At 51.3% G+C, this 13,634-nt stretch overlaps 1 protein-coding gene across 4 annotated transcripts in view; it reads right to left on the reverse strand.

Moving 5' to 3' along the window:
* Positions 1-13,634, reverse strand: part of lmbrd2b (LMBR1 domain containing 2b) — a 43,670-nt gene that overhangs the window by 24,817 nt on the left and 5,219 nt on the right. For all 4 annotated transcript variants that reach the window (XR_011885956.1, XM_072257465.1, XM_072257464.1 and 1 more), the window contains exons 3-6: positions 4,566-4,669; positions 3,742-3,855; positions 3,139-3,306; positions 17-227 (exon numbers count right to left, since the gene is read on the reverse strand). Coding sequence is in view for 3 of the 4 variants with exons in the window: in XM_072257465.1 (XP_072113566.1) it covers positions 17-227; positions 3,139-3,306; positions 3,742-3,855; positions 4,566-4,669 (597 nt within the window). In the remaining variant the exon portion in view is untranslated. The remainder of the gene's footprint in view (positions 1-16; positions 228-3,138; positions 3,307-3,741; positions 3,856-4,565; positions 4,670-13,634) is intronic.

Raw genomic sequence — 13,634 nt, forward strand, 5'->3', positions numbered from 1 at the left:
ACACACTACCACTCACCTCCATCACATCCTCCAGTGTTTCCTCTGCATCCACCTTTTCGGTCATGAGCTTGGCTGCCTTGAACTGGGCCTTTGCCAGTAGGTGTCCGCGTTGTGCTGCCTGCCAGTAGGAGCGAGGCAGTTCCACCAGGCCATACCCCAGCAGGAGCACCAGCAGGAAGAGGCCCCAGGTATTGGCAGCTGTGATGCCTATGGTTTGCAGCTGGTACCTGTGGTAGTGGTGAGGCACTGGGGTCAGACCACCGAGATACTCCCATCCCCACAAATCCATCCATTAAGGCTAGCATGCTGTATGCCCTCTGTATCTCCCTATCCACTGGTGTGGGCTTGGAGCCCTGTACATCAATGCTGTTATCGGCCCTGCCACTAACTATCAACATTTGATTTTCCAACGTGCAACACCTCACAATGGTCTGGAATAAACTCTAGTTACCATCTCTCCAGCTACATTTTCATCTCCTACATCCTGCTGAATTCCTTGACAACCCTCCTCACTAATCCCACTGCCTATAATTTCATCCAGGTCAATTATATACATCAAACAGCAGAGATCCTAGCACTGATCCCTGTGGCATACCACTGGTCACAAATCTCCAGGTAAAATTAACATCCCTCCACCACCAGCCTCCCAAACCAATCTTGCATCCAATTTACCAAGTCTCTCCATGGATCCTTAATCTTCCAGATCTGCCTACCATGAGGGGTGTTGCTGAAATCCAAGCAAACAACTGCCCAATCATCTGCACCACTGCCACAAAAAAAATCACCTCCCCCACACAACGCCAAGACGACTTTCCCTCTCTGTAAAGCCCTCGCATACAGAACATTTAACACCTGGAATATTGCGCATCCAGACCAAGTCACTTTGCAGCTAGGTCTCAAATTGATCAAGGAGCAAAGAGAACGTTCACGAGAAGGTATGAGGAACACTTGGTGGTACTGGGCCTATACTTGCTAGAGTTTGGAGGAATGAGGGAGGATTTCATTGAAACCTAGTGAACACTGAAAGCTCTAGATTTTGTGGGTGTGGAGAGGATGTTTCCTATAGTGGGGAACTCTAGGACCAGAGGACAGACAGACATCCACCTAGAATACAGATGAGGAGGAATTTCTTTAGCTAGAGGGTGGTGAAACTGTGCAATTCATTGCTACAGATGGCTGTGGAGGCCCAGTCATTGAGTATATTTAACGTGGAGGTTGGTAGGTACTTGATCAGTCAGGGTATCAAAGGTTACAGGGAGAAGACAGGAGAATGAGATTGAGAAATCAGTCAGGGTGGATTGGCGGAGCAGAGTCAATGGGCTAAATGGCCTAATTCTGCTCCTGTATGTAATGGTTTCAAAACATGACAGCTGTGGAAAACTCAGCATGCCAGACAGCATCTGTGGAAGGTGATAATTCAGATCTGTCCCTTGCCTTAGGACAAGTGCAGAGAGACACCCTGAGAACAGTACTGTAGCTTGCACTGTGTGTGCATCTTCACACTGTGAAAGAACAACTCCACACATCGGAAGGGCCACTGACCGGTCATTCAGCCCCTCAAATACTTTGCTATTCAACATCAGAGCTAACCAGATTTCCAGCCCACTCTTCAGTACATTCCACCTGCCAGGCACGCAGCTGTTCAGTTCCTCTGTCACCGTTATCCCATTTCCACAGTGGTCCCGACACTCCTGTACAGGGGAGTCCCATGTTCCTCTAGATCCTCATACACTTCCCCCCTCCTCACACATCCCCTCTGACGCACCTCCCCAACCATCACACCTCTCCACTCACCCTCCCTCAATAGACCTCCTCCCCTTCCTCCCCTCAGGCCACACTATCCCCCTCACTTCACAAAACTCCCTCACCTTCAGCCTCACTATTCCTCTCCTCCAATCTCTCCAGCCACACTAACACCCCTTCATCCCTCCCTTCCATCAACCTCCCCCCTCCACCTGCACTATACACCCTCCCTCCCCCCGCACTATCCCTCCCCCCTCTTCCCTGCCCCCTCCACCCGCGCCTTCCCCGCCCCCTCCACCCGCGCCTTCCCCGCCCCCTCCACCCGCGCCTTCCCCGCCCCCTCCACCCGCGCCTTCCCCGCCCCCTCCACCCGCGCCTTCCCCGCCCCCTCCACCCGCGCCTTCCCCGCCCCCTCCACCCGCGCCTTCCCCGCCCCCTCCACCCGCGCCTTCCCCGCCCCCTCCACCCGCGCCATCCCCGCCCCCTCCACCCGCGCCATCCCCGCCCCCTCCACCCGCGCCATCCCCGCCCCCTCCACCCGCGCCATCCCCGCCCCCTCCACCCGCGCCATCCCCGCCCCCTCCACCCGCGCCATCCCCGCCCCCTCCACCCGCGCCATCCCCGCCCCCTCCACCCGCGCCATCCCCGCCCCCTCCACCCGCGCCATCCCCGCCCCCTCCACCCGCGCCATCCCCGCCCCCTCCACCCGCGCCATCCCCGCCCCCTCCACCCGCGCCATCCCCGCCCCCTCCACCCGCGCCATCCCCGCCCCCTCCACCCGCGCCATCCCCGCCCCCTCCACCCGCGCCATCCCCGCCCCCTCCACCCGCGCCATCCCCGCCCCCTCCACCCGCGCCATCCCCGCCCCCTCCACCCGCGCCATCCCCGCCCCCTCCACCCGCGCCATCCCCGCCCCCTCCACCCGCGCCATCCCCGCCCCCTCCACCCGCGCCATCCCCGCCCCCTCCACCCGCGCCATCCCCGCCCCCTCCACCCGCGCCATCCCCGCCCCCTCCACCCGCGCCATCCCCGCCCCCTCCACCCGCGCCATCCCCGCCCCCTCCACCCGCGCCATCCCCGCCCCCTCCACCCGCGCCATCCCCGCCCCCTCCACCCGCGCCATCCCCGCCCCCTCCACCCGCGCCATCCCCGCCCCCTCCACCCGCGCCATCCCCGCCCCCTCCACCCGCGCCATCCCCGCCCCCTCCACCCGCGCCATCCCCGCCCCCTCCACCCGCGCCATCCCCGCCCCCTCCACCCGCGCCATCCCCGCCCCCTCCACCCGCGCCATCCCCGCCCCCTCCACCCGCGCCATCCCCGCCCCCTCCACCCGCGCCATCCCCGCCCCCTCCACCCGCGCTATCTCCTGCCTCCATCATTGGGGGTTACACTCACCAGTCGAGCCTCAGCCCGGGGTGAACTGCCACGTAGATTAAGAGTGCTCCGAATATCAGCAGGTAGGTTCCGTAGTAGATGGCGTTCTCAATCAGAGCGGTTTTAATCTTGCCGGTGATGGAGAAATCGCCTGAGCGAGCGTACGATTGCATGAAGGGCAGCAGGATCCTGTGGTGCAGGTAACACACGTCATGGTTGTCTGTCCCATCCCGGGGTGAGGGGTGACACAAGTCATCATTCTGTCTGCCCCGTCCCGGGTTGAGGGGTGAGGGTCACACATGTCATGCCACTGGCTGCCCAGTCAGAGGGTGAGGGGTGCAGGTAAACCCAGATCCACCAGTTGAACTGGCAGCTTGTTCCACACTCCCACCAAGAAACATTTCACCTCTCACCCTTAACCTATAACCTCTAGCTCCCGACTCTCCCATTCTTGGTGATGAAAGCCTGCTTGCATTGACCCTGTCTATACCGCTGAGAATTTGGAATTCCTTTATCAAATCTCATCCATGCTGATCACTTGCTGCCCTGAGCTTGTCCAATTGGCTCACATTATTTTAACCTTTTCTGTCCAACTGACACCTTGCTGCGTCCCCAAGCACTTACCAAGTCAGGAACTGGGATGTCCAATAAACCACACGCCAAAAGACAGGCAGAATCCCACTGGGAATGTAACTCCAGGGTTTAAAGCATTCCTGAGGCAGCTGGGAACTGGCCTCGCTAGAGAAAGCAGGAGGAAAGTCACATCAACACCATTCTGTCTTGTCTACCTGATGCCAGCAGCAGGAGATGAGAACATAAGCAATGTTCTTTCACACAGAAGGACATTCCAGCAGCTGGCCAGAAGTAGGTTGTGGGGAACGCTGCGGAGGAATGGGGAATTACACAGGAAATTCCAAACCTTCCGACCTTGCAGCCAAGGGAAGTAGTGGGGCCAGGAGGAGATGTGCAGAATTAACTGTATGGTCACAGTCATCAACCCGAGGAGGGCAGCGACATGGAAGCACAGTGTTTAGTGTGACGCTGTTACAGCTCCCCTGCTCACAATGCAATTCTGATGCTGTTCCATAAGGAGTCTGTATGACCTCCCTGTGGAATGTGTCAAGTCTTTTCTCAAGTCTTCCAGTTTCCTCGCACACTCCGAAGATGTACCGGGTAGGTTGCCCCGTTCATAGACCAGGGTCCATTGGGGATTGCCGGGGTGGTGTGACTGGAAGGAACAACTCTATGTCGAGTGGTCAGGTAAGTCAATAAAAGGCTGAAGGTTAAGGGAATGAGAGGTGCCAGAGGTGTGGATGGTGCAGGGTGGGAGGTCAGCGGAGTGGGCAACCAGCAGGAGGCACGAATGACGCAGAGCAGGTGGCGCGGACCGTGCAGAGTGGGGGTCGAGCGGCAGACGTTCAGGAGATGGTGAAGAAACAATGCCTTACCCGTGGGAGGAGTTGGCAGTGCTCACGATAAATGCCTTTGTGGAGTTGGAGGCTGCTGTGGGTAAAATCTTGGACTTGTCAACTTTACATTGTCTGTAAATGGTCTGAAACACAGAACAGGCAACATGTCTGCCTCACCGTCCACAGTGTGCCATCGGGCTCGGCCACCCCAAACCTTCACCAGCACTCATGTCAGGGAGGGCTTGCACTACGTGGATCACTGAAGTCTCTTCCAGGGTGGGGCGGGGTTCTCATGTTGCAACATCATCACACGGCCGGTACTACTCATGAGGGTTTACACCGGAGTAGCAGGGATGCCAGCAGACCAGGGGTTGAGGTGAAGTTTGAGGGTCTGACAAGCAAGTCTGAAGGGAAGAACTATATTTGTAGCATTGGTGCAAGAGAAAAAGAACCAGCAGGTCACCTCTCGAAGGTTCCAATATTCCAGATGCAATCGAGAGGGATGTAAAAGAGACGGACAATAATCAGAGAGAGAGCATGTCATAGGGGGCCCAGTGGGGACACCAGCCAGGGGGGGTGGGGTGGGCTGGTGGGGACACCAGTCACGGGGGAGGGTGGGGGCACCCGCGTGGACACCAGCGACGGGGGGTGGGAGCATCTGTGTGGACACCAGCAACGGGGGTGGTGGGGGGTGGGCTGACAGAGGCACCAGTCACGTGGGTGGGGGGGGGGGACACCAGCCAAGGGGGTGGGGTGTCCTGCGGGGACACCAGCAACGGGGGTGGGGGCGCCTGTGGGGACACCAGCGACGGGGGTGGGGGCGCCTGCGGGGACACCAGCGACGGGGGTGGGGTGTCCCGCGGGGACACCAGCGACGGGGGTGGGGTGTCCCGCGGGGACACCAGCGACGGGGGGTGGGGGGGCGGGCTGACAGAGACACCAGTCACGGGGGGGTGGGGGGGGAGTTGGGGGGGCACCAGCCAAGGGGGCGGGGCATCCTGCGGGGACACCAGCGACGGGGGTGGGGGGGGGGACACACCAGCCAAGGGGGTGGGGGTCCCGCAGGGACACCAGCGGCGGGGGTGGGGTGTCCCGCGGGGACATCAGCGGCGGAAGGGGGGGGCACACCAGCCAAGGGGGCGGTTTGGGGGGGGGGGAACACACCAGCCAAGGGGTTGGGGGTCCTGCGGGGTTACACTACAGCCCTCCAGGGAGATAGAGGGCAGATAGGCAGATTAGGGAAAAGTATTAAAACAGACAGGGCTGTTGTCGTGGGAGACTTCCACATTCTCAATACTGATTGGGTCTCCTTCAGTGAAAGATGCTTCAATGGGGCAGAATTTGTTAGGTGAAATCAGTAGGGTTACTTGGATAGTCCAACTAATGGGTCCATACCGGACAAAAGTGATTGATGAGGTCTCTTATAGTAAACGTATCCAAAAAATTACGGTCGATGGGATCTGTGGTGAACTGGCCATATGAATTCAGAAGGGTCGCGCCCATAGAAGAGAGACGGCAACGGCTGAAGGCACTCGCTCTCTCTGGAGGTGTGTTACGCAGGGATCTGGACTGGGACCCATGCTGCTTGTGATGGGTCAGTCAGCTTGCAGACAACACAAAGATTGGTGGAGTTGTGAACGGTGTAGGTGGCCATCAAAGAGTACATCAGGTAGAGATACAGGCAGAGGACTGACAGATGGAGATCAAGTATCAAGGGAAGAGTACACAGTTAATGACAGGTCCCTTAACTGCACTGAACTACAGAGTGACCTCAGGGTCCAAGTCTATACTCACTGAAAGAAGACACTAGTAGATGGTGTGGTAAAAAGCAGTGCAAGTCAGGCTTGTCTTCAGTGGTCAGGATATTGAACAGAAGAGTCAGCACTTAGATTATTGTGTGCAGTTGGGGGTCCTCATACCACAGTAATGAATAAAGAGGCTGCAGAGAAGATCAACAAGGGCAAAGAGATGGCAGATGTAACACTAAATAGGAAGTGCATGGTCACCGTCGTGCCCTTTGGCAAAGGAGCTAGTTGTGCAGCAATATTGCGACACTATTACAGATCTGGGCATTCCGAAGTTTGGAGTTCAATCCCAGCAGCGCCCTGTATGACCACTTGGAATGTGTGAGTTTTCTCCAGGTCCTCTGGTTTCATCCCACAGTCCAAAGACATAACCTGGGTAGGTTAACTGGTCATTGTAAATTGTCCCATGAACAGGTTAGGGTTAATTGGGTTTGTCTGAGGTTACTGGGGCAGCATGGATCAAAGAGCTGACTCTGCCTGTATCACTAAATAAAAATTAAATTAAATTATTAAAAGGGTTAACTACTTTCCAAATGGGGAGAAATTTTAAAAAATCTGAGGCATAAATGGACTTAGGTGTCCTCATGAAGGATTCCTTAAAGATTAAATTGCAGGTTGAGTCAGTGGTGAGGGAGACAAATGCAATGTTACCATTCATTTCAAGAGGACTGGAATATAAAGGCAAGGATGTAATGTTGAGACTTTATAAAGCACTGGTGAGGCCTCACTTGGGAGTATTGTGGGCCATTTTGGGCCCCTTATCTTAGAAAGGATGTGCTGAAACTCGAGAGGGTTCAAAGAAAATTCATGAAAATGATTCTGGGACTGAACGGGTTAATGTATGAGGAGCATTTGATGGCTCTGGGCCTGTACTTGCTGAAGTTTAGAAGAATGAGAGATCTAACTGAAAAGTCTGGATAAGGTGAATGAGGAGAGGATGTTTCCTATATGGGGAGAGTCTAAGACCAGAGGGCACAGCCTCAGAATAGAGGGATGTCTATTTAGAACAGACATGAGGAAAAATTTCTTTAGCCAGTGGGTGGCAAATCTGTGGAATTCGTTGCCAAAGACAGCTGTGCAGGCCAAGGCATTGGGTACCTTTAAAGTGGAGGTTGATAGATTCTTAATTGATCAGGTTACGGGGAGAAGGCAGGAGATTGGGGTTGGGAGGGATAATATATCAGCCATGATAGAATGGCGGTGCAAAGACAATGTGCTGAAGGTGCAACTCTGCTCTCGTGACTTGAGGTTTCATGGACATTAGCAGAGGACCAATTCGATTAGGGGGAGGGGGATTCGCACATGTTGGGGAGAAGAGTTTAAAAAAGGAGCATTTCGCAGGGCTTGACGATTTAGCAGTGGACCAATCGATTCGCGATTCATTGGCAAGAGCAAATAAAAGTCAAGCAGGGTGAAAGCAGAGTTTGGCCATTGTGTGAGTGGACCAGTGTATGAGTGGTAACTTGAGGCTTTAGCGAGGAGGCACAGGTGGGCAGCAGGTAAGGTCTTTGTAGTGGTTGAATAAAAGGTCACCAAATTAAAGCTAGTTAAATAAAGTAGGGATGAAGCAGGGTCGGGTGGTGTGCTGTAGCTGCATCATGTGGGAGCTGGTGAAGCCCATTGTGCTTCCTGGTGACCACATCTGGCTGCTCGAGCAACTCAGACTCAAAGCTGATGACCTGGAATCTGAGCTTTAAACACTGCGGCACATCAGGAGTTACCTGGATTCTCTGTTTTAGGAGTTAGTCACACCCATTAGATTAGCTGCCTCAAATTCAGTCTGTGGTCAGGGACAGTGGGTCCCTGAGTGGGATTCAAGAGACAGTGCTGGAGGAGGGAGGAAAAGTAGAGAAATGCAGTGGCAATTGGGGATAGTATAGCCGGGGGATAGACGAATTCTCCGTCGCCAGGATGCAGCATCCGAAGGGTGTGTTGCCTGCCTGGTGCCCAGGTTCAGGACATCTTATCTGACCTGCAGAGGAATTTGAAATGGGAGTGGAAAGATCCAGTTGATGTGGTCCCTGTGCGCACCAATGACACAGGTAGAATGAGGAAAGAGGTTCTGCTGAGGGAATTTGAGCAGCTAGGGACTAATTAAAAAGCAGAACCAAAAAGGTGGTCATCTCTGGATTACTACCTGAGCCACATGAAAATTGGCATAGGACCAAGTAGATTAGAGAGTTAAATGTGTGGCTCAAGGATTGATGTGGGAGAAGTGGGTTTGAATTCATGGGAAATTGGCACCAGTATTGGGGAAGGAGGGAGCTGTACCAATGGGACCTGGATAATAGTGAATCGCATAACTGGGACTGTGGACAGGGCTTTAAACTAAATAGTTGGGGGGTTCCACAGATTGGAGAAGTATGGATAAAGTAAAAGAGAAAAGTGTGGATAAAGGTAAAGGAAAAACAAAATACAAAAAAGAGAAAGTAAGAGTGGAGTGAAGAAAAGTCAAGTGTAAAAGAGAAAAAGGTTACAAGATTTTAAAAGCACAATGAGTGTAAGGTCATTTAGCTGAATGCCCGTAGTATTCGAAATAAGGTCAGTGAACGTGGCTGAAATCAGTACAAAGGGGTATGGTTTAGAGGCCATGACAGAGACATGGTTGCAGGGTGGACAGGATTGGGAATTACATTTCCAAGGATATCAGGTAATGCGGAAAGATAGGCAGGTGGGGTAGCACTCTTAAGTAAAGATGCGATCAGGGCGATAGTGAGAGACGATATAAGATCTAAGGAGCAGAATGTTGAATCCATCAGGGTAGAGATTAGGAATAGTGAAGGGAAGAAATCACTGGTGGGAGTTGTCTATCGGCCACCGAATAATAACATTACAGTGGCACAGGCCCTAAACCGAGAAATATCTGAGGCACGTAAGAATAGAACAATAGTTCTTGTGGGTAACTTGCACATAGATTGGGTGAATCAAGTTGGCCAAGGCAGTCTTGAGGAGGACTTCATAGAATGCATCCGTGATGGCTTTCTTGAACAGCATGTTACTGAACCTGCAAGGGAACATGCTATCGTAGATCTGGTCCTGTGCAGTGAGACAGGTAAAATCAGTGATGTTGTAGTTAGGGATCCTCTTGGAAAGAGTGATCACAGTATGACTGAGTTTCTCATACAAATGGAGGGTGCAATAGTTCAATCAAAAACCAGTGTGATATGCCGAAACAACGGAAACTACAATGCAATGAGGGAGGATTTGGCCAGTGTAGACTGGGAACACAGGCTATATGGTGGGAAGGTTGAGGAACAGTGCAAGACTTTCAAAGAGATTTTTCACGGTGCTCAACAAAAGTACATTCCAGTTAAAAGCAAGGACAGTAAGTGTGGGGAGAGCTGGCCTTGGATAGCTAAGGAAATTAAAAAAAAAGGCATCAAAAAAAGTCACTGGGAGTAGTGGGAAACTGGAAGATTGGGAAGATTTTAGAAAGCAACAAGTACCACTAAACGAGCAATAAGGAAAGGGAAGATAGATTAATGAAAATATACTAGCACAAAATATAAAAATGGATAGTAAAAGTTTTTGTATTATTTAAAGCAGAAAAGGATGGCTATAGTGAATGTAGGTCCTTTGGAGGACGAGAAGGGGGAACTGATATTGGGTAAGGAGGAAATGGCAGAGGCTTTGAATGACTATTTTGTGTCGGTCTTCACGGTGGAGGACACATCTAACATGCCAAAGAGAAACGTTATGGACGTAATGGGAGGTGAGGACGTCGATACAATAGCTATCACAAAAGAGCTAGCAGTGCGCAAACTTGTGGGCCTGAAGAAAGATAAGTCCCCTGGTCCTGATGGAATGCATCCCAGGGTACTGACAGAAATGGCAGAAGTTATAGTGTGGCTTTGGTGATGATTTACCAAAATTCTCTGGACTCTGGATGGATTGGAAGACAGCGAATATCACACCACTGTTGAATAAAAGGATATGGGCAAAAGGCAGGTGACTATAGACCAGCAACACGCACAAAATGCTGGAGGAACTCAGCAGGCCAGGCAGCATCTATGGAAAAGAGTACAGTCGACGTTTCGGGCCAAAACCCTTCAGCAGGACTGGAGAAATAAAACTGAGTAGATTTGAAAGGTGGGGAAGGGGAGAGAGAAACATCAGGCGATAGGTGAAGCTTGGAGGGGTAGGGATGAAGCAAAGAGCTAGGAAGTTGATTGGTGGAAGAAAGAAAAAATGGGGCGGGGGAGGGAGTGCACCAGAGGGAGGCGATGGGCAGCAAGGAGAGAGAGGGACAAGGGGATGGCAAATGGTGAAACTAGGTGGGGCAGGGAGAAAGGAGGCATTACTGGAAGTTTGAGAAATCAATGTTCATGCCTCACAAAATGCTGGAGAAACTCATCAGGCCAGGCAGCAGCTCTTTGTGACTATAGGCCAGTTCGTTTAACATCTGTAGTTGGGAAAATGCTTGAAGCTATCATTAAAGAAATAGTGAAGCATCTGGAAAGAAACGGATCCATCAGGCAGACACAGCATGGATTCAGCAAAGGCAGGTCCTGTTTGATAAACTTACTGGAGTTCTTTGGAGATATAATGAGTGCAGTGGACAGAGGGGAACAGATGGACATTATTTACTTGGATTTCCAGAAGGCATACGATTAAGGTGCCACATAACTTAACCACAAGGTAAGGATGCACAGAGCTGGGGCTGATGTATTAGCATGGACAGAGGATTGGTTAACAATAGAAAGCAGAGAGCTGGGACACATGGGTGTTACTCGGGTTGGCAATCAGTGCTGAGTGGTGTGCTGCAGGGGTTCACGATATACATTAATGATCTGGAAGAGAGGGCAAAGTTTGCTGATGATACTAAACAGAGTGGAAAAGCAAATTGTGTAAGACACAGAGAGTCTGCAGAGAGATGTAGATAGGTTACGTGAGTGGGCATGGGTCTGGCAGATGGAGTACAATGTTGGTAAATGCGAGGTCATCCACTTTGGAAGGCAAAATGGAAGAGCAGATTATTATTTAAACGGTAAAAAAAAAATTGCAGCGTGCTGCTGTGCAGAGGGACTTGGGAGTGCTTGTGCATGAATCACAAAGACGTAGGAACAGAATTAGGCCATCAAGTCTGCTCCGCCATTCAATCATGGCCGATCCTTTTTTTCCCCTCCTCAACCCCAGTTCCTATCCTTCTCCCCGTAACCTTTGGTGTCATGTCCAATCAAGAACCTATCAATCTCTGCCTTAAATACACCCAATGCCCTGACCTCCACAGATGTATGTAGCAATAAATTCCACAAATTCACCACCCTCTGGCTGAAGAAATTTCTCCGCATCTGTTTTGAAAGGGCGCCCCTCTATCCTGAGGCTGTGTCCTCTTGTCCTAGACTCCCCCACCATGGGAAACATCCTTTCCACATCGACTCTGTCTAGACCATTCAACATTCGAAAAGTTTCAATGAGATCCCCACTCATCCTTCTGAATTCCAGTGAGTACAAACCCAGAGCCATCAAACATCCCTCATATGATAACCCCTTCATTCCTGGAATCATCCTTGTGAACCTCCTCTGGACCCCCTCCAATGCCAGCACAACTTTTCTAAGATGAGGGCCCCAAAACTGTTCACAATACTCAAGGTGAGGCCTCACCAGTGCCTTATAAAGCCTCAGCATCACATCCCTGCTCTTGTATTCTAGCTCTCTTGAAATGAATGCTAACATGGCATTTGCCTTTCTCACCACCAATTCAAGCTGCAACTTCAGGGTGTTCTGCACAAGGACTCCCAAGTCCCTCTGCATCTCAGATTCCCGGATTTTCTCCCTGTTTAGAAAACAGTCCGCAAATTTATTTCTACTATCAAAATGCATAACCCATCCAACAATCTTCGTACCATCTACAAACTTGGCATAAGGCTGGTTTGCAGGTGTAGCAGGCTATAAAGAAGGCAAATGTAATAGAAACATAGAAATCCTACAGCAGGCTCTTTGGCCCACAAAGCTGTGCTGAATATGTCCCTACCTTAGAAATTACCTAGGGTTATCCATAGCCCTCTGCTTTTCTGAGCTCCATGTACCTGTCCAGGAGTCTCTTAAAAGACCCTATCGTATCTGCCTCCACCACCATTGCCAGAAGCCCATTCCATACACTCACCACTCTCTGCATTAAAAAAACTTACCCCTGACATCTCCTCTGTACCTACTTCCAAGCACCTTAAAACTGTGCCCTCTCGTGCTAGCCATCTCAGCCCTGGAAAAAAGCCTCTGACTATCCACATGATCAATGCCTCTCATCATCTTATACACCTCTATTAGGTCACCTCTCATCCTCCATCGCTTAAGGAAAAAAGGCCGAGTTCACTCAATCTATTCTCATAAGGCATGCTCCCCAATCCAGGCAACATCCTTGTAATTCTCCTCTACACTCCTTCCTGCTAGCCTTATAATCTTCTAGATTTCTATCATTACCTAGTTTTTTGAACCTTCCGTAAGCTCTTCTTTTCTTCTTGACTAGATTTACAACAACCTTTGTACACCACGGTTCCTGTACCCTACCATCCTTTCCGTCTCATTAGAATGTACCTATGCAGAACGCCACACAAATATCCCCTGAATATTTGCCACATTTCTTCTGTACATTTCCCTAAGGACATCTGTTCCCAATTTATGCTTCCAATTTCTTGCCTGCTAGCCTCATATTTCCCCTTACTCCAATTAAACATTTCCCTAACTTGTCTGTTCCTATCCCTCTCCAGTGCTATGGTAAAGGAGATAGAACTGTGATCACTACCTCCAAAATGCTCTCCCACTGTGAGATCTGACACCTGACCAGGTTCATTTCCCAATACTAGATCAAGTACAGCCTCTCCTCTTGTAGGTTTATCTACATATTGTGTCAAGAAAGCTTCAACACACCTAACAAATTCCACCCCATCTAAACCCCTCACTCTAGGGACATACCAATCGATATTTGGGAAATTAAAATCTCTCACAACAACCCTGTTATTATTACACCTTTCTAGAATCTGTCTCCCTATCTGCTTCTCGATGTCCCTGTCACTGTTGGATGGTCTATAAAAAACACCCAGTAGAGTTATTGACCCCTTCCTGTTCCTAACTTCCACCCACAGAGACTCCGTAGACAATCCCTCCATGACTTCCTCCTTTTCTGCAGCCGTGACACTATCTCTGATCAACAGTCCCACGCCCCCACCTCTTTTGCCCCCCTCCCCATCCTTTCTAAAACATCTAAAGCCTGGCACTCGAAGTAACCATTACTGCCTGAGCCATCCAAGTCTCTGTAATGGCCGCAACACCATAGCTCCAAGTACTGATCCACGCTCTAAGCTCA

Source organism: Mobula birostris, chromosome 5, assembly GCF_030028105.1.
Source record: "Mobula birostris isolate sMobBir1 chromosome 5, sMobBir1.hap1, whole genome shotgun sequence".
Lineage (NCBI taxonomy): Eukaryota > Metazoa > Chordata > Chondrichthyes > Myliobatiformes > Myliobatidae > Mobula > Mobula birostris.